The sequence below is a fragment of the Tripterygium wilfordii genome, chromosome 14, assembly GCF_013401445.1.
Source record: "Tripterygium wilfordii isolate XIE 37 chromosome 14, ASM1340144v1, whole genome shotgun sequence".
Classification (NCBI taxonomy): domain Eukaryota; kingdom Viridiplantae; phylum Streptophyta; class Magnoliopsida; order Celastrales; family Celastraceae; genus Tripterygium; species Tripterygium wilfordii.
The window spans coordinates 11,394,159-11,419,870 of NC_052245.1; the positions used below are offsets into that span (position 1 = coordinate 11,394,159).

A 25,712-nucleotide genomic window follows, 5' to 3' on the forward strand; every position below is an offset into this window, starting at 1 on the left:
ACTACATATAAATCCTTATTGGGACCCCCTCTTCTCTCAAAGTCCAATATATCATCATACACAATCACTACCCTCCCTTCCCTTCCAGCAGAATTTTGTCCTGTTAACATAAACAAAACAACATTATGATCATCACAATCAGTGAGTTAATATGCACTGGATCATTACCCCTCTGTGGGGCCCAAAAGAGATAGTGGACCCGGTTCAAAAATGGGCCACAGAAAGGACCGTTACGGGTGGGCTTTATGGTAATTAAATAATTCAATAAATAAAAGGGAAAAAGGCAAGACAACGAACACACATGGTGAAACTCTGCAGGAGCGACGACTGCAAGTTCCAATTATTCTTCCTCTGTGTATGATTTGCTTTACTACTAACTTCTCCTCCCCCCCTCTCTCTCTCTTCTCCGATGCAATACATCCCACATTTTCTCTCTCTATAAATATAGATATATTATCATTATTTACACAAATACAAACGCATGTATACATATTTTTACTTTAAACAGAGTCTCTGTTTCTTTAATTAAAAGTAGATGGATAGAGTGGCTGTGGCTTGTTTGTTTGTACCTCCCCGAGGCTGCGCGATCGGTACAGGAACCGAAACGGAAGAAAGAAAGTGAGAGAGAGAGAGAGAGGGAAAGAGAGAGATGGGATTTTAAAAGCAAAAGCAAAGAGGGGGAGGGGCACAGGAGGCTCACCTCACAAGCCTTGTACACGTGATAAAGAAAACACCAAAAGCACTTGCATGCGTGTATAAAGATTCATCATCCTCATCTTCTTTCTTTACACCCCGAATTTTCCCCCCCAACGAAACCATACTCTGAATCTCAGACCTCGACCTTTCGTTTCTCCGCCGGCCACTTTTGCCTTTCTATTTTCACCAGTCCAAGGTCTTTGCCCCTCTCTGTGCTGTGAAGGAGTTACTATTTTATCAGGGTGAGGTTCTGGATTTTTTTGGGGGTGTGGGTTTGGGATTTGGTTAGTATTTAAAGGGTCGTTTCAATTTCTCTCCATTGCAATAAATTGGTTTTTGGGTATCCTACGGATAGTGATTTATCTACTGCCCTTTTCAATGTTTATTCCTTCCCCTTGTATACATGTTCGTGTACTTTGTTGTTTTCTGTGTTTTTATTCTCTTTTCTATACAAGACCTTTGGTCTCAAATCTGCATTTTATTAAATAAAACTTCTTAATGCTCTTCTTGTGTTTTTATCTGTCTGAGTTTATTATTCATCTTATTGGGGTTTCGTTTTTTTTTTCTCCCTAACTGGGTGTAGGGGCAGGCCTAAGAAAATTGTCTTGTCTCACGGGTATTTCAGCTTCTTGGGTTTCTATTTTGTTGTATTTTTCTCGATGTCCTGCATTGTTTTGATAATTTCTGGTCATTGGGTTTTGCAAATAGAAGCATCTGAAGAAGGTTTGGTTCATTGGATGATGGTCAGTTTTGTCCTTGCATTTCCACCATTTTTGGAGTTACAGAGCTGGTTTTCACTTTCAGCTTGAGAAATTTTTTGGTCTGGGTTAGTGTTTTGAAATTGATCTCCTTACTTCTTCTCTGGGTCAAAGAGATTTGGAGCCAGCCAACAAACTGCAGGGAAAAATATTGTATGAACTGTAAAAATCAGTTAAATGAATGTAAAATGTGTTAAATGCACTTGCTTTCCCCAGTCAATGCTTTTGGCGTCACCAGTCAGATCAAAAAACTTATAACTCCTGTTCTTGAGATGTGATTTTTCTCATTTTTGTGGATGCTTATGTATATCTAAAGCAACATACTTTGCTTCAATAGAGGTGAAAATTAGGCATTAAATTTTTTAAAGGAATAGTAATAATGCTTTTAAAGTGCAATAAAAGGCTGGTCTTTTACCCATACCCTATGAATCATCGACTAATCGTCAATCGTCATCATCATTTTTTTCTATTTTTTACAGTTCTGCATTTTCATAGTTCATTTGCTGACACCCATTTTTCCGTGTTCTCCAGCAGCAGCTATAATCCCTATTTTGTGAGGCGAATAAACCAACCATAGGTGGGCTTGTGTATGTGCCATTCGGTGAAAAGAAACAACTACTTGTGAACGCTTTGCATACGAATTTCAGTGAGAAAGATACAGTAGAAAACAGACATGCCTATAAGGCAGATGAAAGAGAGCTCGGACCAGCATCTTGTGATCAAAACCCACTTGAAAAACTCCATGAACCCACCACAGAAAACTCCAAAAACTGCTCAAAATGGGAAAGGTCCACCACTCCAAGAACACCAGAACACTAAAATCCAGAACCAGCCCTCACCTCCTTCAAGAAATAGAAGAAGAAGGGGAAGAGGTGGTAGAAAATCTGATCAAGGTGATGCCTGTCTGAGACCGAGTTCCAGGCCTTGTACTGTGGCCTGTAAACCGGTAAACTCAGCTGGTGATCTTTTGGCTACCATTCCTAATGGGTCTACTGAAAATGGGGGCAATGTTTGTGAAATGGAGATGGGTTTCCCTACTTCGAGCAAGTCTTTGAGTTTTGCTCCTAGGCCTGGTTATGGTCAAGTTGGGACAAAATGTATAGTCAAGGCGAACCACTTCTTAGCTGAGTTACCAGAAAAGGACTTGAACCAGTATGATGTAAGCTCTGATCTTTTATGGGGTTTCTTTAAACACTACTGCACAAATATTAATTTGGGTTTTAATCTCTTATTTCTTTTATGTGGATGGCAATTGGGCCCCTTAATCTGACATTGAACACGTATACGCCGTTCTTCCCCCTTCTGTATTCCCCTGTTGCACTGCAGATGAAATTGAAGAGTTTTCCTCTTTTGACGCTGTCCTTTACTTTCAAATGTCATTTATGAGTCTTAAATCTGGTCTTCTGCTTTTGTTCTCATTGTTTTGTTTGCCTTTTCACCTTCTGTGCTCTGTTTCTTACAGGTTACCATCACCCCTGAAGTGTCGTCAAGAACTGTGAACAGAGCAATTATGGCAGAGCTTGTAAGGCAGTACAAGGAATCTGACTTAGGCATGAGATTGCCTGCGTATGATGGCAGAAAGAGTCTGTACACAGCTGGTGAGCTTCCTTTTGCTTGGAAGGAGTTTACCATTAAGCTTGTAGATGAAGATGATGGAACAAACGGTCCCAAGTAAGTACTAATTACTTCTGGCTTCTGCTACATGCACATTTGCAATTTCTGATATTTGACGTAGCTGAAGCTTATTATTATAATATATTGTATCAAATTGATAAAACACTGATCTAGACATAGTTTTTATCTAATTTACTGTATCATTATGGCCTTTGTCATACCTGAAGAAACATAAATGTAAATGATTAGAAGACTAAATACCAATATATGACTTTGCAGAAGAGAAAGAGAATATAGAGTGGTGATTAAATTTGTTGCTCGGGCGAATTTGCATCATTTGGGCCAGTTTTTGGCTGGTAATCGTGCTGACGCTCCCCAAGAAGCTCTGCAAATTCTTGACATTGTGTTAAGAGAGCTTTCAGTAAAGAGGTTTGATTTCCACCAATGTTTTTGAGATGCCATGAATGTGCAATGTGTGGATGATATTTTATTCACAATGTGTAAAATGGTTTTACCGAAGTTATATTCTTCTATTTTGTGAAGGTATTGCCCCATCGGGAGATCCTTTTTTTCTTCTGATATAAGAGCACCACAACGGCTTGGGGATGGCTTAGAGTCCTGGTGTGGCTTTTACCAGAGTATAAGGCCTACCCAGATGGGCCTGTCCCTGAATATTGGTAATGAAACTACTGTTAAGTGATCTACAATCTAATGCATTGACAGTTTCTTTAAAGGATCTCTCACAATTTTACTTTCATTGTTTGTCCTCGTCATAGATATGGCTTCAGCTGCTTTCATTGAGCCTCTTCCCGTTATTGAATTTGCTGGCCAACTTTTAGGGAAAGATGTTCTATCAAGGCCATTGTCCGATTCTGATCGTGTGAAGGTACTTTGCAATCAGTTGATGATTTTTGCTCATTTCTTTTTTTGATATATCATTTCATTAGAACTTTTTCCCTAAATCATTTACCAGATTAAAAAGGCCCTTAGAGGAGTGAAAGTTGAAGTAACTCATAGAGGTAATGTAAGAAGAAAGTATCGTGTTTCTGGATTAACGTCTCAACCGACAAGAGAACTAGTGTAAGTATTGATTATTTCTATCATGACCTTTCTGTTTGGAATTTTATCTCTGTACTCCCTGGGTGTTACTCTCTCTGTATTGATTTGTAGATCTAGCCTGTTTACCTTTCGTTATAACAGCAGAGGGAAAAATAAGGCTCTGTTTCCGTTTCATTTTTAAATGGTCTTGACATTGTTTTTTGTTTAGGTTTCCCGTTGATGAGAACTCGACCATGAAGTCTGTTGTTGAATACTTCCAAGAAATGTATGGATTCACCATTCAACATAGTCATCTACCTTGCCTTCAAGTTGGAAACCAGAAGAAAGCAAATTATTTACCCATGGAGGTATGTGGGGGTTCTTGATATTCTTACCTTCTATCTTTGTGTTTATCATTCTTCATATGTTATACTTCAGTAGAATCAATATGCTGCTGTTTTTGCTAGGCATGCAAAATTGTTGAGGGACAACGATACACAAAAAGGTTAAATGAGAAACAAATCACTGCTCTACTAAAAGTCACATGTCAAAGGCCAAGGGAGCGGGAAAATGACATTTTGCAGGTATTTGTATCATTTTGATCGTGTTTCACTCTCTCAATTAGATTCATTGTTTGTTCAGATTATGCAATTTGGTTTTAGTCCCAAACCATTTGGTGGGCATACAATTCTTCACATGAACTTCTGAACATTTAAATTACAAGCTTGACATGGCATGTGAATGATGCTTGAACATTCTGGTGCTTCTAGGTTTTGGCTTCTTTTTTTTGTGATACTTATTTTTTTGCGCTTCCACTTGCAAGTAGACGGTTCAACATAATGCTTATGATCAAGACCCTTATGCAAATGAGTTTGGGATCAAAATCAGTGAAAAGCTAGCTTCTGTTGAGGCTCGAATTCTCCCCGCCCCTTGGGTAATGCAGCCGCTCTTCAATCACTCTGTCTGGTTAGTTGAGGAAAATGAAGAAAATGTATTTCTCACCATCTCATGTCCTGCAGCTAAAATATCATGAAACTGGAAAAGAAAAGGATTGTTTGCCTCAAGTTGGTCAGTGGAATATGATGAATAAGGTGAGGACTTGTTTGTTTATCCATTATGTTTGTCTTCAGTATTAAGCATGTTTCTATCCTTGGTAATGAATGGACTGCACAGATTTAAATGTGCACGTAGCTAGTCAATGGCCATTCTTTAAGTCTCTGGACATTGGCAAATTTCTTGTAAACCTTGTCAAGCAATCAAGAGATAGAAACAACAAGATCATTTCGACATTTACAAGTTTCTACAATGTAAATTTTAGCGTTTTATGACCATCAAGTCATGTATACTCCTGCACTCATGCTGGATATGAACACTTCACCAGTATCTAGTTCCATTTTAATAATTTTGGCTATCACTGAATTTGTGGTTTATGTCTCCTGGTATGCAGAAAATGATTAATGGGATGACTGTAAACCGGTGGGCATGCATTAACTTCTCACGTAGTGTTCAAGAGAATGTTGCTCGTGGATTTTGTAGTGAGCTTGCGCAAATGTGCCAAGTATCTGGCATGGTAATTTTCCATCTGCATATTTTTGGAAAGAACTCTCGTTATTTTTCTCTCTTCAACTTTGATTGAGTTTGATGTTGCTCTGTTGTAGGAATTTAACCCAGATCCTGTAATTCCAATATACACTGCTCGTCCTGAGCAAGTAGAAAAAGCTTTAAAGCATGTTTATCATGTGTCCATGAACAAAACCAAAGGAAAAGAGCTGGAACTTCTATTGGCGATTTTGCCTGATAATAATGGCTCACTCTATGGTATGCCATTAGGTTTATTGTTCAAATTATGCCTATTTATAATCTGGCTTTGAACTTAATTCACTTGTGCTGTCTAGAAATTGAGATACGACAATTGGCTGACACTTTTTTTTTTCCCAAATATGAATTTCTTTTTCAGGAGATCTCAAGCGAATATGTGAAACTGATCTTGGCTTATTAACACAATGCTGTCTCACAAAACATGTTTTCAAAATCAGCAAGCAGTACTTGGCTAATGTGTCGCTTAAGATCAATGTTAAGGTCTGGTTTACATAATTATAGCCAAATCATCTGTACTTTGTGCTTGTATATGAGATGAAAATGTCTGCAATAGTCCAACCCTTTTAACTGCTAACTTATGAGTAAAGGCACTATTAGTCTATAATGACTATCAGCAAACACATGGGTCAATTTCTTATATATTCTTCTTTCATTAATTGCAATAGGTTTTTTATGAAAGTTTTTTCATCTCATCCTTCTTGCAGATGGGCGGTAGGAACACTGTACTTTTGGATGCCATCAGTTGCAGAATACCTTTAGTTAGTGACATACCAACCATTATTTTTGGAGCCGATGTCACTCACCCAGAGAATGGGGAAGACTCAAGCCCATCAATAGCTGCTGTAAGTTTATTCCACCACTACTGCTACCTCCTTGCCTTCTGAGGTTTTGATTACTGATAAATGTTGGTCCTCCTGTAGGTAGTAGCTTCTCAGGACTGGCCTGAAGTGACGAAATATGCTGGATTAGTATGTGCTCAAGCTCACAGACAGGAACTCATCCAAGATTTGTACAAAACATGGCAAGATCCTGTTCGTGGTACTGTTAGTGGTGGCATGATCAGGTATATAAATGTCTTTGTCACTATTTTTCCCACCAAGGATATATTATTATGGTAAGGTGTAGGCCGCTCATACCATATTTCCTTTTGCTGTCAGGGATCTTTTAATTTCTTTTAGGAAGGCAACAGGCCAGAAGCCACTGAGGATAATATTTTACAGGTAAATTTTTTGTCCATTGTACAGCACATCAATTTTTTTTTCCTAATATTGCATTAGAATTTGGAAGAGTTTGGCATTGCACACAGATATGGAGTACGTTTATAGTTTTATTTGTGTTGTGAGCTGCCGTGCTGAAGATTATTGACATTTTGGTTTCATAATGTTGGATCAAGAAACATTAATTATATCTTTCAACCTACATCAACTGTTGGAATATTGCTTAAGACATAGTGCCTTCATTGAAAGAGGAAAAAAAAAGACGAAGAAGAAAATTGGCGGAGCTTCTGGAGCTAAAAAGGCTATTACTTATGTAGTTCTATATATTGATATTTCAAGAACCATCAATTTCGTATGCAAGTTTTCTTCAATTGAAAGAGCCAGATGAGTTATCTTATCCTTGTCTAGATGACTGTGTGCATGCATTTTTGCTTTATCCTGTGAATTTGTTACCCACAAGTTGTGAAGGCTTGTGTTCTTGAATCTGTGACTGCCTCCTTGTGTATCTCAATTGTTCTCCTATTTCAACGGTTTTTATAATAGCATGATATATATTGTACAGGGATGGTGTAAGTGAAGGGCAGTTCTATCAAGTTCTACTTTATGAGTTAGATGCCATACGGAAGGTAATAATTGATAAATGTCCTGGAAATCAAGTGAATTGTGTTGTTCGTATTTTTTCCTCTGATTAATAGGGTCTTCGCAGGCTTGTGCTTCTCTAGAACCAAACTATCAGCCACCAGTAACTTTTATTGTAGTACAAAAACGACACCACACTCGGCTGTTTGCTAACAACCACAGGGACAGAAGTAGCACAGATAAGAGTGGGAACATATTACCTGGTAAAATTAGTCTTTGGAACATTACGTTGTCTTGCTGCTTCTTTGATAAGTCCTATGAAATGAATTCGGTGCACTTATGACTGACGTTTAATGTTTAGTTACTGATATTGTTCTTTTATTATTCAGGCACTGTGGTTGATACTAAAATCTGCCATCCAACAGAATTTGACTTTTATCTCTGCAGCCATGCCGGAATACAGGTATTTGTTATTTCATATTTCTGTTACCTTTTTTGATCTTGGATGTGCAAACCCCATTATATTATTTCAAGCAAGTTGATGATATTTACTGTTTTCTGTTGCTCTAATTTATAAACTGTTGGGTCAGATGCAACAGCCTTCCGATATTTATTGTCTTATGTTGAGTCATAAGTAATAAGAACCTGAAATTGACTAACTGTTCCAAAATAACAACTAACATATGAACCTCAATATTAGTGGATAGATTGCATTTGTGGTAAGTTTTGTGAAAGAGACTGATTTAGTTGGGGTCTGCTACATAAATCCAGAGTTGAAAGAAGTTGGAGTCCACTCACCATAGGGAAACCCTGAATGGTTTCTCTCTTTGGATTTATTTATGCTCACAAAGTTTGATAGTGTTTGTGTAGGCTATCAACCTATCGCAACCCACTTTTATGTGGAGTTTGGGAATGGCCGTGTAAACAATGCAAAACCCTAGAGTTGTTGTTAACTGGAAACTTCTGTTTAGGAATAGTATTCCGGAAACCTTCCTATTTGTAGAACAGAAATGAGTATCCTGTGTAGAGGTTTTTGGTATGGATTTAATTAGGAGAAGGTAGCTGGCTGTACCTTTTGTGGTTTTGCCTGCCTGAATGATCGAGCACAGAAATTTTAGTTGGAAAATCTGTTGGGGGCAAATAACTCTTATCAGAAATGAATTCGATATTCTACCTGAGAGCAGACTTTTTGTGCTCTAAAGCTTCTTATCTACTCAACTTTCCAAGGAGAGGAATTGGATATTAGCATCTGCTTTGTAGAGAAATATCTCCGCGACCTAACTTGGTTGGAATCACTTATCACACACTTAACAAGGGAGCTACTATGGGTGCTGGCTGGATTTCAGAACCTGACCTGCCTTGTATAAGTGAGCCGATTGCCATGTGTAACCACTTAGAATAGTTGTTAGTTGTTAGGATACAATTATGAGACATTTTCAAGATCAAGTTCATCTTCTTATGTCGATTGGCTGTAGTTTACAAATATATTTTTCCAGATGCCAGAAAACCTGAGGAATTAGTTGTATGAAAGGAAACAACTCTATTGCGATTACTGTTAATTGTCTTCTACTGGAATTGATGAACCAATAGCAAGGTCACAGTATGAAAAAGTCACCTTGCTGCTTCTTCTTTTTTTCCTTCCCCATATATAGAATCTCGCTGCCATTGCTACCAGTCGCATCAATATTTTATTGCTTTACAATAAAAATATAGTCTTATTGCTTTTCTGTGTTCCTGCCCCTTGGTGGATTGTAATAGTAATGAGTTTCTTGTCTTCCTGATGTTTTAGGGGACGAGTAGGCCAGCTCACTACCATGTTCTCTGGGATGAAAACAATTTTACAGCAGATGGAATTCAGTCTTTAACCAACAACCTCTGTTACACGTATGCAAGGTGCACGCGTTCTGTCTCTGTTGGTAAGCATTTTTGTTCACAGTTTGTCATATATACCATGATAAGGCTGGCCCCTTGAAACTTAGCTATTCTCTGAACAATACTTGGAGAAGGTTATTGTGACGCATCATTTGAGCGCCATTTTTGCAAGTCTCAAAAGTATGACAGAGCTTTAGGCTACTCTAGCTTGCTGTAGATGTGTTATCTTTAGCTGTCGCAACTATTGGTATTCTTCCAAAGAACCACACAAGTCTAATGGTTACTAATGCAGAAGACCACTTTTAAGGCTAGAGCGATTCCATTACATTTCACAAGTTCTAACTAGTATGCTATGGACCAGTTGACTAGACAATAATTGAGGAAAAAAGACGTCTTTAGTGTCTAAATTCTAAGTCTTGTAGCCGTCTTTCCAGGGAGGTATTTTAGTTGATTGTATTACAATTTCTAATCATAAGTTTACTGAACTGCCGGTTGCTGTGCAGTTCCTCCAGCATATTATGCACATTTGGCTGCTTTCCGCGCAAGATTCTACTTGGAACCAGATGTGCAGGAGAATGGCTCTAATGGCAGTGGCCATGCTACAAAGACCACACGAACAGGAGATGCCGGTGTCCGACCATTGCCTGCTCTAAAAGAGAATGTGAAGAGAGTAATGTTCTACTGCTAAGCTTGGTTTGGTGCAGCAGTTTGTGGGAGACCGGCCATACTAAATGGTCTTTCATTCCTCAGATTCCTTTGTACATTATCAGTGACATGATCGCTAGGTTTTCCCTTCTAGGAAGCGGTTAAACTGAAAAAGTTTAGGGGTAATAGTCCTGGAAAGTTATTTAGGGGTAATAGTCCTTGAAAGTTAATTGGAATCGTTTAGAGTAGGTGAGTTGTGAAATCCCTTTTAGTTTTTAGAGGGAAGAATGTAAAAGTAGGGCTCATGTAAAGAAATGTTTTTTTTTTCTATGTATGAATCAATGTTGTGTAGGAAATTTTGTTGCTCATTTGAGAAAAATGAATTGCAGATGCACTGTGGAAGTGATTTTCTGAACCTTCTGGCATGGAATCGCATGAATTTTTTAGGTTCTAGCATGATTGGTCAGTCTGGCATGAGCCTTTGTTGCCTTGGTACTGGGTAGCCTTGTAAATGAAAACAGTTGTTGAACATCAGAACTTGAAGAAAAGAATAAGAGCTCAACAGACCAGCTTTAAAAAAGGTATGGTGGCAACTTTGTAAGTGAAAGATCATGTAGATGAGGTAACCTGGTTCAAAATAATGTGGAGTCAGTGGCCAAACCACTAGTCTCACGTCTGTATCGAATCGAGTCAACTTGCAGAAAAAGAAATAGGCCTAGAGGTAGAGGGATTGGACTGAAACATTTAGTGTTAGTTTTGGGCGATGTACTCACTTTCAACTTGACTACAATAGCTAGTGAATATGGCCAAGTCTTATTCTCGAATACCTTGCAAATCTAATCAAAAAATGTGTCACAGCTTTGCAGAACCATAATATTGTTTCTTTAGGGTTTTAGATGGCTTGGTAGCTAGCTTGGCTGTTGATCATCTTTGCAGTGCAGTTAGAGATCATATTTGGTATAAAATTATGCATTGTTGGGGTGTTAACAGATTGGTGTGTCCCCAATTCCTTTTCTTCCTTCTTCCAGCAATGGGATTTCGCTGCGCAAAATGTTGGGTGTTTTATTTTTATCAGGTCTGGTCTCTAGTTGAAAGCTTTAGACTTCCACCTGCCTTACCGATGAATGGAGCTTGATTTACTTGTTCGGACCCTAACTCGGATTTAGATGATTGTCCGATGTACGTGCATCTGTTTGCAGGTGTTTGCTGTTGATTTTGAAGGGGATCAAATAAAGGAGGAAGGACGTGTTGGATCAAATTTAAGTTGATTTTGAATGCTCATCCTTAATCCTTTGATTTGATTTTGTTTAAATGAAACTTATATATTAATCAGCAAGACATTCTAAGAAAGAGAATAAACAAAAGAGCGATTTCCTCCAAAGGAGAGTATTTGAATTCTCTCATTAACTAAAAAGGGTATCATGTCTGAATCTAACTGGAGTTCACGATGATGGAGGAATTGGATCAGAAAAAAAGAATTCTAGTTACAAGATATCTACTGAAACCGTCGTTGGAATTGAGATCTCATTATCGAATTGGATAGACGAGCTAAAAAAATTTACGAGGAAGGGTTCGGGATGGATCCAATAAAAATTTACGACCTCCAAAGCTTAGCTTGAACTATAAAACAAAGTAAACAAACAACAATTTCATAGATAAAAACTAAACTTGTTATTATACCTTTGAAAACTAGGTTAATTTTATGTTGTCAACCCAGTGCACCATAATTAAGTCTTTTTTAGCAGATATTGCACCCATATCTATGCCAAAAGGAGGTTACTAAACCAAACAAACTCAATCCGAAAGAGCAAATATTAGGCATACCCAAATCGCCAAAACAATAAAGATTTTAAAAAAAATTATGAGCAACGCATATTAAATTTATGAAGGTCAATAACATACAACTTTGTGAAGTTCATCTACAGTTGTTGGATCAGATCGACGGCCGCATATAAGGTCAACCTTTTAACCAGAAATAACCCAAATCGGGTTCTTCTACCCGTGAGAGACGGTCGTGAAGAGCGGAAGGAGGACTGAAGGAAAGAGAACCCGATTTGGGTTATTTCGGATTAAAAGGTGGATCTCATCTACAGCCGTCATATTAACGATTGTAAATGAAGTTCACAAACTTGATTCACAAAATCGATTCACATTGGAGAAAAATTATATATATATGTATATATGTACTCTCAATTTGAAGAACCAAAAGAAGAAGTTGTATGAGCATCACTCATACACACGAAAACCCTATAGAAATAAAGATCTCTGATTAAAGATCTACTCCTTGAAAAGAGACGCATACATATATAGCTTTCAAAAGACTAAATCCAATACACTGAAAAAGGCTACCAATTCAACATACACAACCAAAAGCAGCTCCATCTATAATGACTTTGATGATCACTATCCATTGATAGGATGACATGTCAAAATCCCTGGAAAGAGTCGTTGGGAGAATCAATATTTTTTTATACATTTTTGGCACTCAAATGAAAATGAAAGCAATGTGGAATCTTTCTCACTTGCATAATTATAACCTACCAAATTAATGATCCAATCTCCAACAAATCCATCAAAAATTCACATACAATACAACAATTTATCAATCTTTGTGGAGGGAAACCAGAGATTGATACAAAATTGCTATCTACCACCTTAAGTTCAATTTTGTTGGGAGAAATTCTTAGGCATCACATGATATCGTCCAAGGTAAATAACACTTATGCACAAAACTATTGCACACAATATGCAGAGAGTTTGTTTCCAGAAATTGAATCTATAACCAATTCTAGTTTGCACCCCGCAACTCTATCACTGAGTCATATGTTTGTCTGTATAATACAATTTTGACTTGGGTAATCTCAATTAAGAAAACTAAGGGGGGGAGGGGGGAAAAAAGTCATACATATATATGCCTGTAAATGGGTAGCTTTGTATATATATAAATCTCCAGCACTCGCAAAATGGGTTTGTCATCTTTGCACTTGGATTTGGTGAAGATTGAAAAGTCAAAATTGTATTGATATATATGGGAGTGTATATATATAGAGCTAAATATCTTCAAATAAGACAAGCTTGCTATTGCACTTGTAAATGATCATCCAAGATTCCCCATACGTGAAGCAGTTTCTTCATCATACTATTTTTACTCTATGATTCAACTTCACATGATATAGCGTATATATCTCTGCTTGTCCAACTCATGCATCTTCAATATATATATATATACATTGACCACATCACAATTACTCTGTACATTACATTACATCATCAATTCAAGCTCACAAGAACACACACACACACACACTCTCTCTCTCTCTCTCTCATTTTCTTCTTCATTAATGTTGAATGATTTTAGTTCATCTAAGTGGTTAAAATCCTAAAACAAAGTAGGAAAGTAAAGTTCAAGTCTTCAAACTAAAAGGGTCCTATCAACCAAAAAAAACAAACTGAAGAAAGGAGAGAAAATATGCAAACATTAACGTTCGAACAGGGCAAGATCTGTCTCAATTTTTAATTTCTAGTTTAAAAAAGAAGGATATAATTAAAAGAAAGGAAGCCAGTTCCACACAAACCCTAGATATCAAAAAATCTATAAAACATATATTCTCACCCAATATGCATCAATTCTCAAACATAATATGTGTGTACATTGGGTAAATTCATTGAAACCCTAGAAAATACTACAAAACCCTAAACAGAAAACAAGGGTGAAATTAGGGGAATTACATATACATGAACAGGCACCTAATTAATTAACATAATCGGTTCGTACGGCGGATTAAGAGAATTAATATTATTGATGAGGCTCACTCACCAAAGCACCTGAAGGACTCTTGAAATTGTTGATCTCCACCGAGACACAAAATCCCTGCCACTCAAAACCCTAACAAAACCACAAAGGTTTATTTCACATAAATAGTGCATTTGTACAATAAAAAAGCACAAACAACCATACCCACACAATATACATCCGTACACATTTCAAACATAAAAAAGGGAAGAAGAAAAAAAAACCCAAAACAAACCCAGATCTTGGAAAAGTAGATTCACGTACCTTCTATTGGGATTGCACAATGGAAAACCCTAATCAATCAAAAGGGAATTCAGGGCTCAAAAAAAATTAGGGTTTCGTGACAACAACAACAGGTGAAACTGCCACATGATCTGATCATTCCCCAATATAAAGAAGAGGAAGGTTAAGATCATGCTGGCAGCTTCAACCGATGCTGGTGCACGATGAGAGAACATACTATAAACCCTAGAAATAATAATAATAATAATAAAGAAGAGAGAAGGCCCTGTTTCATTGAACTGCTTTGGTGCTTCTTCTTCTTCTCCACATAGAGAAATAAAGGGCAGTATATATAGAAGAGCAAACAAGGGTTGAAAGGGAATTCACAAAAAATTTAATATTTAAAAATTGAACAAATAAAAAGAAAAGAAAAGTGGTCCAAACCAAAGGTGATACAAAAATTTAATATTGTCACGCCAAAAGAGTATCACCCATGCACTATTGAGAGAGAGAGAGAGGGAGGAGAGAGAGAGAGAGAGAGAGGAGTATTACTGTATTAGTGTGTTTCTCTCTATAGCTATATTTATAATGTAAGAGCATTAATATCTTTCTAGGTTGGACCCTCTCATATATAGAGAGAGTGAGAGTAGGGGACCCTTTAAACAAAACCTAATAGGGGGACCATATATATATATATATATGTATTGCATGGTTTACACATAAAGATAAGAAAGAACTAAAAAGAGCATCAAATCAAAATCAATTGAAACTCTCTCTCTCTCTGTTATATGTCTCACAAGTTTTAATCCCAATTCCATGTAAGTATCTGTTCTTTGTTCGCCCATAGTTAGACTTTATTTGCTTAATATTGGTTTGGTTACTGTCTTCAGTCTTCTGCTAGCTTCACATTGGTGCCAGCTATACACAACAAGAGGTTCATTTGATGTCGACTATAATGAAAATGACCTACTTTTTGTTTGTTTGCTTTTTTGGTTTAAAGTGGGTACTTCTTGTTTTGGGAGAAAACCCACCGGCTGTGACGATGTGACGATGAAACTCATCTTATGAGAGTCATTTCTGTAACCGCTCATCCCTCCACACTGCTAACAAGTTGTCCACTTTCAGCGGATCCATACTAGCCGGCACAGTTTTGTGACCCAACACCAACTCATACTAGTTTGAGCACAAGAAAATAGCTTGTTATTAGTTTGAAAGTTTGACCCATTATATATTCTGTAATCCATATCTTTCCCTAGGCGATGTGGGATAAAGGACTGAGCCCCGCTGTCATTCGATAACTCGCTTAGCACCATCAAGCTTGACATTGTAGAGGCATGTGGCTCTGCCCACTCCAGCTGGATGCTATAATTTCTCTATCAAGAAATACTTTTTTTAGAAAGATTAGCTTATACATAATGTGGCATGCATGATCATGTTTAAGCTAATCAGATTTGCCTAATCTTTTTGAGATTTCTAAACATATTTGCCTAACTTTTTTTTTAATATAAATATAAATTTGATGTTCTGTAAATCTTATCATTTGGAACTATATTCCTTTTGTTTTGTTGTTCTATTCCTCAAACAATATCTCCATAAACTATACATAGAAATGAATTAAGTTCAGTGAATCTGTGTTATTGCAGTGGACCAATAAACATTTAGGACTCACAAACTCTATAAGGCTATAACATAGGCATGAATTATAACTTACCATAGGGTATGTGCATCTATTCTTCTCATATCTTCATATTTTAGTTAGGAATTTCTTTCTATTTGTGCATCAACTGTACGATTTACTGCTATTCTAATCTTTGAATATATAGTACGTACTCATCAGTATAATATTGAAATTATTTACAGAGATTAGGTCTAATCCACCTCTTAATTAAGGAGATGATCAATCCCAGAGAAACATCATAAATTTGTACAACTTTCCTTTAATACTATCAAGTCGATTAGACCGACTGTCACGCAAAATTGTCAAAACTAGCCAATGAGTCTAGAAAAAAGCTCACAAAAAATAGTAAATTTTTTTTACTTATTTTCCTTGTCATAAGTGCTCTCGCCATTGCTCGATCAAGAAGCAATATTAAAATATTTCGTAATCAAGGCCACTCACTGCAATGCATATTTTATATAATAAGATATTAAGAATTCATTATAATGGAGACCAATAATAACAAAAAAAAGTAGATATCATGATGGTAATATTCGAGCAATAATTTCAATATATATAATCTGTTGTTGCATTTCTACCGGGATACCACATTTACGCCAACATATTTCAAAGGTGTTTGCTTTATCACCCAAAATGAGCAAGAATATATATACATATACATATATATGTGTGTGTGTGTGTACGTCAGCATATATAGCTACACCATGCATATATTATATTATATATATGTATAATATGCGAAATTAATGGCTGCACTTACCATTTTTTAATTAATTAATTAGACGTTTTATATACTTGAAGCATAAATCCAAGAAGCATCATATTCCAAAGTTCAATTGGTTGACACGGAAAAATAATATGAAAAAACTAATGATCGATTACTGTTTTTTCTTCTTCCATTGATTCTATATATATATATTCTATATATCATGCGCGTAACAAAATGACATATATAATGCATGTGCGGCATACAAATCTGTAAGATTCGCATATTAGTTGTCATATCCCCTAAAGGCAGCTGGTTGTTGCATGATAGTCTCATGCTTTTCTTCCTTGTGTGGGAACACTTTAAAAGATTGAATCTGGCATTGTAAAATACCTTTAGGTGTGCAATGACAGACAGGTTTTAACCTAAAGTACATTTATATAGGGTACCCTTGCTATTGAGATTTATCCCTAGCCAACTTTGCCCATTCCACTCTGGCGATAGGCCAGTAAAACTAGACCGAAACTCGTGCGAGAATAACGAGGCTGAAGCCAACATCCCTAGCCAACTCGATCATCCCTAAATTACAGTTTGAAGGATTATGTGTGGTAGAGAACTGAGAAGATATATCAAATAACACATCAATTTGAATTGAGAAACGCTACTGTGTATGTGTCTTTACATGAGAATATATAATCTTGGCGCATCAAATATTTCCAGTCACAATTGTATGCATCTGTACCATATACTTAAAAGTATAGCCTTAATGTACGTACCATATACATTCATATATCTCTTTACGTTAGCCTTTAATGAAAGACGTGCACATTTCCAGGGCCAAAGACTTTTGACATTCCATATTTCCATTGATGTCGTTGAGAGGGAAGGAAACTGAATCTTTAACTTTAGACCAACAGTACCCCTTGATGTTTCCCTTAACAGGAATGTACCTAAAAAAAGTAAAAGGCTTAGACGTGGTCCATCTGTCATACAACAGATGCAGAAGCAGAAGCGTGCTTAATTCGCTTCACGCCACCACGTACAAAACTACTCATTTAGGTCCTCAAGAGTCGTTAGTACTGCTGTCCTCTACTGGCAGTTTTCTGTGTTTTGTCCTTTGAAATTGAAATATCCGTCTTAGGTGCGCGTTCCTATGAACCCTACATACTTTATTACGTACGCTTGGCTAAGGTTATTTAAAACTGTGGCTTCTCCTTCTGGTTCGTGTCTGATGGGGCACAATTACTGAATATATAGAGTGGTCCATTGAGCTATTGTATCCGCTAGTACTGCAAAGTGATCAGGTCTGAAACTGTGCCCGAGAGACTCGGTTATACATGTGTTTGCACACATCAGATAGGAAGGACTCTTTCATTGTAAGGCCACATAAAAGGTTACAACAAATAGCTAGGACAGGGGCGATTACCGGTGCAATATTTGTCTCTTTTTACAAGTGGTAGTGGTAGTGGTAGAGGTACTACTCTCTCAGGGATCTCGTGCATAGGGATCTCGTGCATTATTAGATAGGAATGGCAATTCTTACTCGAATCGCCCCAACCCGTGTGGGTTTTCCTCGATCCGACTTTGGGATGGAGCGGTTGTGATCTGCACCCGATTCGCCCTGTTGCCAACCCCATTGTTAGGATTAGCTGTAGTAGCATTTTGAGATCAAAATTTTTAAAAATATATATAAATGTGTAGTATTAAGCCTAACGAATCTAATAATGTATTTTTTGATCAAAAAATAAAAATTAAATTCAATATGAAAAATGCATAACAATTCTAGACAATCAGATATAAATTCAAAACATTTGATTTTTTTATCACAATAAACAAAATTCAAATCGTTGAATTCATTAGATCAAATACCTTGCGCTTTCAAATAGTGGCACCGGGTTCACAAAAACAAAAGAAAAAAGTCGCTTCCCTTGTCCAGGAACTGTGTAGCCCAACGGAAAAAATGAGGCTTTCTTCACCAAAGCCCAGGCCTGACATTTCGGCCCAATACTAACAGCTTATCTCCAGACGTCAGATTTATGATGGTGTGACATGGCACTATCAGAATCGTCCCGATTCCCGCGCTTTAAATTTAGGCGATTCACGGACTCGGTGCTATATTTTCATTTCAAATCTCTCTCTCAGATTACACACAAACAAACAAACACGCACAGAACGACGATCGGTTAGAGAGGTTTCGTGTTCATTAAGCAAACATGATTGCTACTCTCAAGTAAGTTTCAGATTGTAACGCTTTTGATTCTCTCGGTTACAATTCTATCATTAGCTTCTTCTGAATCTCCATCCGATGGCGCGCAGAGCTGAAGAGCAAAGCCAGTTACAGCTCGTGGAACGAGAAGAAATCGATGATGAAGAGGACTTGTTCGAAGCTATAGACAAGCGTAAGCTACTCTAGTTTTATGCTATCGATTCTGTGCCAAACAACGTTATCGTGTTGGACTTCGCTTTGATTTTGTGTTGATTCTGAAACATAACTTGGTTTCTCTTGTTCTGCACGTATTATGTTCGTTTCTCTCTGTATATGTTCATGCTTCTTTGATTCTCAGTTCCTAAATGTTGTTTTCGTTGTTTATGTCATTTTCTCTTTGATTAAATTTACTGGCAATTAGAACGATTTCTTTCCGATGCTTAAATCGTAGTTTAATTTCTACTTGATTGCCATCTAGGCAGTCTTCGATTACTTTATGAGGTCCTTCGTTTCTGTTTCTTTGTAGTTGTTCGCTCATTTATCCACTTTGCTATAAACGATCTAGTACAAGAGAGACTGCTGAATTCACTTCTCCTTCGGTTCCTGTGCTCCAAAATCCTGTGGATCTGAATTCGTTCTCTCTTTGTTTCACATCACTTAGATTTTGAATGAGAAGTTAGTAGTTGAATGTACCTCTGTGTTCAATTTTGCATGTAGATTTTGAGCGAATAACCCTAATTTACTTCGAGTATCACCACTGAATAACCATTTTTGTTAAGTTTTAACAGCTTTGTACGTTTTTAAAATCAGACGCTAATTCAATCATTGATTATGTTATTGAGAGAACTGAACTTGGTTTGCATATGTTGCTATATCATACGGGCAGTGACCTCCCATGGAATTAATGCTGGAGACGTGAAGAAACTTCAAGACGCTGGGATCTTTACCTGCAATGGCTTGATGATGCACACAAAGAAGGTAAAAAATAAAGTAAATTCAGATATGTCAATTCAGGTTAGATTTGGGCTCTAATTACTTTATGTTGATGTATGCAGAACTTGACTGGGATCAAAGGACTATCTGAGGCCAAAGTCGATAAGATATGTGAAGCTGCTGAAAAGATAGTCGTGAGGGCTCACTTCACCAATGAACTAAGAGATAAATATAACTATCAATCTCATTTAACCTGTCTTTGATGAAATTCTATTACTCTTTTTCTGCCCAGAATTTTGGTTATATAACTGGAAGTGATGTCCTGCTCAGAGTAAGTTACGAATTACTCAATATTTTCATTGTTTTATAAATAAAAACACTCATCGAGTCCATAGGCCAAATGCCCATGGAGATGTAAACAGGAGGCTGCATGTATCAATTTTCTAAACATGTTTTGTGTACTTACATTTTATGGTGAGTCTGAAAGCATATTCTTGATCTCACTTATAGAGGAAGTCAGTGGTTCGCATCACAACTGGAAGCCAAGCCCTTGATGAACTCTTAGGCGGTAATCATTCACTATGAGATATTCCATTTCTGTATACAATTCCATATTCGTTTTTCATCCTTGATTAATTAGCTGTAGTCGCTGACCTGTTTGTAAAATTAATGAAGGTGGGATTGAAACTCTGGCTATTACTGAAGCATTTGGGGAATTCCGGTGAAAATAAAATATCATTTCCTCCTAAATGCATATTTACTGCTTGCTTCCTCATCTCAAATATATGTATTAACTTCTTTGAGTATCATCTCAATATCTATTTAGGTCTGGTAAAACACAGCTTGCACATACTCTCTGCGTGTCTACACAGGTTTGTTTCTCATCTTCATCATGACCATTATATTAATGCTATGATATTTTATTTTTCGTGTGTCTACTGTCTATATATTGCTGCTGATATCTATAGGATTTGTTTTAATAAGTTATTCTTTTGATGAAAATACTTTGTAAAGAAATTTGAACAGCATGGGAATAGTTAACTATGTGACTTGTCTGGATTCTAGGATTAAATTCCTAAAGTCTGATGCTTCACTGATTGCTGATTGTTTTTTCTTGAAAGTGCTACGGCAGATTGTATTTTTTCTCTTGTTATGTCAGACTGACTATTTCTGTCTTCTAAAAAATTTTATGTTGAACTGAACGCAATATTTACATGCTTTTCACTGTTTTGCCCCACTTCTGTATCAAAATTCACTTTGTGGCATTAACACCCCTATTCATTTGCAGTAGCCGTATTTGGTAATCAACATTCTGGCTTCTTATGCAGCTTCCCACAAACATGAAAGGAGGGAATGGAAAAGTTGCTTATATCGATACTGAAGGAACTTTGTATCCTTTGTGTTTGTCCTGCCACCTCCTTTGAGTTTATCTTTTAATCACCTCTTAGGTTTTGCTTTCCAGTGAATATCACACAATATTTATTCGTAAATGTGTTTATGCAGTATCTTTGTCTTTCTTCCTTAACTACAGTCACTTGCAGTCGACCTGATAGGATTGTACCAATAGCTGAAAGATTTGGCATGGATCCAGGAGCTGTCCTTGACAATGTAAGCATAATGTTCTCAATATGGACATTTATGGAAAGAAATATTAGGCTCACCGCTCTCATGTCTTTTCTGAATTTGAAAGATCATCTATGCTCGTGCCTACACGTATGAACATCAGTACAACCTCCTGCTTGGGTTGGCTGCGAAAATGTCTGAAGAACCATTTAGACTTCTGGTAATTTGTTGCTAACTAATTGAATTGTCCTATGGATGTGATGCTTTATTACTAGGCCTAACAGGCTCATTTTTGTGCATTGTCCTTTCAGATTGTGGATTCAGTGATAGCTCTCTTTCGAGTGGATTTCACAGGAAGAGGAGAGCTTGCAGACCGCCAGGTTAACTTATTTAACTTATTAGGGTGCCGATATATGACAACCTTTTTACTATATCTTCTTGACATTACCAGTTTCCATGTGCAGCAAAAATTGGCACAGATGCTGTCCAGATTGATAAAGATTGCTGAGGAATTTAATGTTGCAGTTTATATGACTAATCAAGGTAACATTTTTTATAAGATGATCAAGGTAACATTCAATCATAAATGTCTGTATCTACGGTAGAAGCCTGGATTCCAATTTATTGTCGTTTCCATGGGTCTGAAAACCTAACGATGCCCGTCCACTCCGAAAGGAAAAATATAAACCATGTTTTGAAGTGATATTTATGGGTACCTTGGCGAGTGGAATGGCTTTAATTATATTTGGTATTGCAAAATAGATACTTATTCGTGAACCATATTATTGGCTTGTGTTTGCAGTTATAGCTGATCCGGGTGGAGGAGTTTTCATATCAGATCCTAAGAAGCCAGCAGGAGGTCATGTGCTGGCGCATGCAGCCACAATCAGGCTCATGTTCAGGAAAGGCAAAGGTGAACAGCGTGTCTGCAAGGTCTTTGATGCTCCAAATTTGCCAGAAGCTGAAGCTATATCCTTTTTGCACCACATAAATTTGGTCACTGATCAAAAACAACAAACCAAACTCTGCTTGCAGAAAATTCATATTACCCAGTTGGGAAATACTGAATTGCCATCGATGTCCTTAACAGAAACACGTATTTCAGATAACTCCAGGCGGTATTGCCGATGCAAAGGATTAACTAGAGGATCAGGTTGCTACAGCGCAGCTTACCATTTTGTTTGATATATATTTCTAGTCTTATAGAAAAGACAACAAACAATGGAAAAGCTGCATTTCCCTACAAAATTATAGTACAACCAAAAGTGTAGTCGAAGAGTATTTCATGTTTCTGTTTCATATTCCGAAGTACTCGCTGAATCTTCAGAGCAGCCTATATTTTAGTTTTTCTTGTTTATGCTACCATGTATCCAATTTCTATAAAATGATCTTCAATGCATTTTATATAAACCATATTGAAAGATGAGAGGGTGTAGTCATGCAGAAGGTTGCGGTGCATTCGAGTAAAAAATCAAATAAATCAGTCTCATCCGGCATTCCATAAACGAGAACAGGGGGAGGATGCATCTCATGTCAAGATAGCGCTCAAGGGTAAAAGCAAATTAACCATTATTTACCATACGCCAAAAGCCATTTGAGCTTGTCAAGTTGTTCTGACTCCAAGTAAGCAAAACATACATACAGCTGCATAAACTGCTGCCACGATTTGGAAAATAACAAGTTTAATATGAAGTTTGGTAACTATTGGTGGCAGCAGTTATAAGTCATTGATTGGGAAAGAAGTTGGGAAATATGAATCAGAATGACTGATAAGTTCTGTTAAGTAAAAAAGCCTTGCTGGAAAGAAGTAATGAGCTCAGTAGTTTGATGACCAATTCGCAGCGCTCCCAACTCTTGGCATGCTACTTTCCTTTTTGGTCTCCGAATCCACTTTGAATGTTGCACCACAAACCTGGCCTGAACTGTCCACCCTAGGCACTGGTTTCAACTCATGCAGCGGGTGCTCGTAGCTCCTCAAGCCTCCAGAAGATGTAAAGAAGCATCCTGTTGAGAAGGAAGAAACAAATAGATTAAACAAATTCATTCTTTCCTTGGGAGTAACCCCTTTACCACTTTGCAATTGTTTCTACTTTCTAGATTTAGCTACAAACATGTTTGATGGCTATGTATGTCTTCCCTTAGTTTTTGCCTAAATTCTGATACCCCCAAGTCATTCCATTTAAGACAAGGAAAAAAAGACGGAATATTCAGATCGTAACTAACAGAAATTTCGCTGTGTACCTTTAGGGAATGGTGCAAAAGATTTCCCACACATTTTCTTAATGATATCCACATCATCAGAAAGGATAAGACACTCTTCAGCATCAGTTCCCCAGAAAAAGGGCACACTCCCATCAGCATCCTGCATAAGAGAAGGGTCACAGAAAGTTAATCCACACTGCTGATAACGAAAACATATACATGACATTACAAGGACATATTCTAGGCAGAAAAGAGTACTCACAGCAGCGAAGAATGTTGCTTTCGAGGAGCAGTCATAGAGGATAAATGCAAACTTCCCTTGAATATCTCTCACAACTTGGTCAACCGGATAAGGACCCCGATCTCTTAGAGTTCTATAAGCTTCTATAACGATAGTCCCTTCATTTGCTGTTTTATTTAGCCCATATTGTTGCTTGAGAAGAGCAATATTGTCAATGTGGCCTTGAAACAAGCAGAAAATATTGTCCACTACAGCAAACAATCTAGCGAGATGATAACATAGAGAAACAGTCAAAGAACATGTATTAATAAGTTAATAACACTGGAAATAGGAGTATATCAAAATGTAGTATCTCAATCCTAATATAAAGGAAACGAACAAGACACCTGATGAGGGTAATCAAAACATAATAATCATCATCATCAGAGTCTTTATCCCAAAAATTTTGGGTCGGCTACATAAGTCTATGAGAAAATCAATGAGAATCTACTACGTGTATTCATTTTCACCATTCATTTCTATCTATGATCATACATTCATCAACTCCTATTAAATCCATATATTTTCTTACTATATCAAGCCATGTGTCTTTTTAGGTCTTTCTTCTATATAAATTATATTCTCCTCAATGCCGCATCACTATCTCTATGTTTTTTTGAAATACCATTGAGAAATTTGCTTCTCATTGGAATCGAACCTTAGGCACACATATGTCAAACCTCACGTTGGTATCACTATCTCTATGTTATACATGCTTATATCATCATAAACGATTTTCTCCCAATTTAGATCTAACAATCTCATTTATTATCTTATATTCCCTGGTGTGGCCACACATCCAACAAAGTATTTGCATTTATGCTATATGCATTTTTTGGATGTGTTGTCTCTTAAAAGCCCAACACCTAATTATAACCATACATTATGTAGAACTTCCCCATCAACCTTAAAGTAATCCGTTGGTCGTATAGAATTCTAAATGCACTCATCCACCAGTTTTTAATCCTGTTAACTAATGTCTATGTGATCTTGGAAAATGGAGCCAAGATATATAAAAACATCTACTAGCCACTAACACCATATAGTAATAGATCAAGTGAAAACTAATGTGCGATCCCAGCCAAAAAGGGATCGAAGAAGAACCAAAAAAGGATTATATGTCGGAGGATTGAAATATATTTGTTCTTTTCATCAATCTAACTTTACTACTTCACATTTCCAAGTCTCGTCGGCCAAAAGTGATCAATGATAAGAGCGGCCAAGAAACCAGGAAAAAGATAATCAAAACCAGTAAACATACACATCAAACGTACAACACGGAACAACAAGAATAAGGAGATCAAGCAGTGAAAACATGGGTATTGGTTAGCAATATTACCTGGGAAGAAGTGGGTTTTGCTTGCTAACAGAGTACGCCATGAGGCCAGCAGACCCAAGATTGACAGTGACAGCACCAGGATTCAGAGAGACAAAGTGGTTAGACAAGAACCCATCTTTCATTGCCGAAACCGCACCCGACTGCGGACTCTGCAGAGCCTCTGGGCCCTTCGCCACCGATTTGTCAAACACCGCCAGCATTTTGTGTTTCTTTCTCGATCTAGGCCTCCCTACAGAATTATTAAAACGAGATCGCACTACAAAACGCAGCGACTAGGAGATGGTGGTGATTGAGAACATGAGATTTAATATATAATAAGAATGATTGAGGAATCAATGGAGAAATAAAGACGGATTTCAAGGCAGTTATTACTTGTTTTAACGCTTCCAGATTTGGATTTGAATCCCCGATTATTGGCCCTCATCTCCTTGTAAAGTCACATTGTCGCACAACATGTGGAGACACGTACTCGTCCACATCTAATAGTCAATGACTCCAAAAAAGGCAGAAACATTTTGTAGTTGAGAAATTCAATACCTACTAAGCGGATAATGATATATACTATTTAAGTCCGTGAATACAGAAAATTTTCATCTGACGATATAATAAGTTGAATTAAATCTTATTGCATTGCCATAAAGGGTAAAACTCTTAATGAGAATAAAACTCATAACCTTTCGAATATACACGATTTGACTCTAGAAAGATTAAAGATATCATTTGGGCAAATTTTATGATGGATATATATTTTTTTTTTGAGATACAACCTAAG

General features: G+C 37.1%; 3 protein-coding genes and 1 long non-coding RNA gene across 8 annotated transcripts; 2 read left to right on the plus strand and 2 right to left on the minus strand.

Moving 5' to 3' along the window:
* Nucleotides 1-308: 308 nt before the first annotated feature.
* Nucleotides 309-10,430, plus strand: LOC120014504 (protein argonaute 10-like). Of its 3 annotated transcripts, none has more exons than XM_038866472.1 (22): nucleotides 309-355; nucleotides 1,986-2,613; nucleotides 2,917-3,125; nucleotides 3,348-3,497; nucleotides 3,612-3,745; nucleotides 3,845-3,954; nucleotides 4,042-4,148; nucleotides 4,336-4,474; nucleotides 4,574-4,690; nucleotides 4,933-5,040; nucleotides 5,126-5,197; nucleotides 5,554-5,676; nucleotides 5,765-5,924; nucleotides 6,064-6,185; nucleotides 6,410-6,547; nucleotides 6,626-6,768; nucleotides 6,863-6,925; nucleotides 7,485-7,548; nucleotides 7,629-7,764; nucleotides 7,891-7,964; nucleotides 9,291-9,417; nucleotides 9,877-10,430. In XM_038866472.1, exons 2-22 carry the CDS (start codon nucleotides 2,128-2,130, stop codon nucleotides 10,059-10,061), a joined length of 2,967 nt encoding a protein of 988 aa, XP_038722400.1. In that variant the 5' UTR covers nucleotides 309-355; nucleotides 1,986-2,127; the 3' UTR covers nucleotides 10,062-10,430. The 3 variants fall into 3 exon arrangements, with proteins under 3 accessions (XP_038722400.1, XP_038722398.1, XP_038722399.1); XM_038866470.1 differs by lacking the exon at nucleotides 309-355 and adding an exon at nucleotides 429-938; XM_038866471.1 differs by lacking the exon at nucleotides 309-355 and adding an exon at nucleotides 429-938 and having other exon boundaries at nucleotides 1,989-2,613.
* A 1,840-nt stretch (nucleotides 10,431-12,270) lies between these two features.
* Nucleotides 12,271-14,617, minus strand: LOC120015505. Its single transcript, XR_005471768.1, has 2 exons — nucleotides 13,836-14,617; nucleotides 12,271-12,453 (listed from the first exon to the last, which is right to left on the minus strand). It is a non-coding gene; the product is annotated as an uncharacterized LOC120015505 (long non-coding RNA).
* Nucleotides 14,618-18,516: 3,899 nt separating this feature from the next.
* Nucleotides 18,517-22,563, plus strand: LOC120015682 (meiotic recombination protein DMC1 homolog). Of its 2 annotated transcripts, none has more exons than XM_038868209.1 (15): nucleotides 18,517-18,647; nucleotides 18,734-18,816; nucleotides 19,510-19,601; nucleotides 19,679-19,750; nucleotides 19,849-19,887; nucleotides 20,067-20,124; nucleotides 20,232-20,277; nucleotides 20,383-20,428; nucleotides 20,885-20,946; nucleotides 21,098-21,164; nucleotides 21,247-21,339; nucleotides 21,431-21,499; nucleotides 21,584-21,662; nucleotides 21,922-22,088; nucleotides 22,216-22,563. In XM_038868209.1, the coding sequence occupies exons 1-15, from the start codon at nucleotides 18,631-18,633 to the stop codon at nucleotides 22,258-22,260; spliced, it is 1,035 nt and encodes a 344-aa protein (XP_038724137.1). In that variant the 5' UTR covers nucleotides 18,517-18,630; the 3' UTR covers nucleotides 22,261-22,563. The 2 variants fall into 2 exon arrangements, with proteins under 2 accessions (XP_038724137.1, XP_038724136.1); XM_038868208.1 differs by having other exon boundaries at nucleotides 21,922-22,052; nucleotides 22,155-22,563.
* A 95-nt stretch (nucleotides 22,564-22,658) lies between these two features.
* LOC120015683 (stem-specific protein TSJT1-like) lies at nucleotides 22,659-25,452 on the minus strand. 2 transcript variants are annotated; one of them, XM_038868211.1, is made up of 5 exons: nucleotides 25,313-25,452; nucleotides 24,941-25,212; nucleotides 23,584-23,824; nucleotides 23,361-23,481; nucleotides 22,659-23,123 (listed from the first exon to the last, which is right to left on the minus strand). In XM_038868211.1, the coding sequence occupies exons 2-5, from the start codon at nucleotides 25,138-25,140 to the stop codon at nucleotides 22,936-22,938; spliced, it is 750 nt and encodes a 249-aa protein (XP_038724139.1). In that variant the 5' UTR covers nucleotides 25,141-25,212; nucleotides 25,313-25,452; the 3' UTR covers nucleotides 22,659-22,935. The 2 variants fall into 2 exon arrangements, with proteins under 2 accessions (XP_038724139.1, XP_038724138.1); XM_038868210.1 differs by having other exon boundaries at nucleotides 24,941-25,196; nucleotides 25,313-25,451.
* Nucleotides 25,453-25,712: the final 260 nt, after the last annotated feature.

What these genes read in the sequence shown, in the direction of transcription:
- LOC120014504 (XM_038866472.1), top strand. Translation starts at nt 2,128, where the DNA reads ATGCCTATAAGGCAGATGAAAGAGAGCTCGGACCAGCATCTTGTGATC. An exon ending in GAATTCTCCCCGCCCCTTGG is followed by an intron (nt 5,041 to 5,125) that starts GTAATGCAGCCG and finishes CATGTCCTGCAG; the next exon opens with CTAAAATATCATGAAACTGG. An exon ending in CGCTTAAGATCAATGTTAAG is followed by an intron (nt 6,186 to 6,409) that starts GTCTGGTTTACA and finishes TCCTTCTTGCAG; the next exon opens with ATGGGCGGTAGGAACACTGT.
- LOC120015683 (XM_038868210.1), bottom strand. Translation starts at nt 25,364, where the DNA reads ATGAGGGCCAATAATCGGGGATTCAAATCCAAATCTGGAAGCGTTAAA. An exon ending in ATCTGGAAGCGTTAAAACAA is followed by an intron (nt 25,197 to 25,312) that starts GTAATAACTGCC and finishes TGCGTTTTGTAG; the next exon opens with TGCGATCTCGTTTTAATAAT. An exon ending in AAGCAACATTCTTCGCTGCT is followed by an intron (nt 23,482 to 23,583) that starts GTGAGTACTCTT and finishes TCTCTTATGCAG; the next exon opens with GATGCTGATGGGAGTGTGCC.
- LOC120015682 (XM_038868208.1), top strand. An exon ending in CCTTGATGAACTCTTAGGCG is followed by an intron (nt 20,125 to 20,231) that starts GTAATCATTCAC and finishes AAATTAATGAAG; the next exon opens with GTGGGATTGAAACTCTGGCT. An exon ending in GTGAACAGCGTGTCTGCAAG is followed by an intron (nt 22,053 to 22,154) that starts GTCTTTGATGCT and finishes CTCTGCTTGCAG; the next exon opens with AAAATTCATATTACCCAGTT.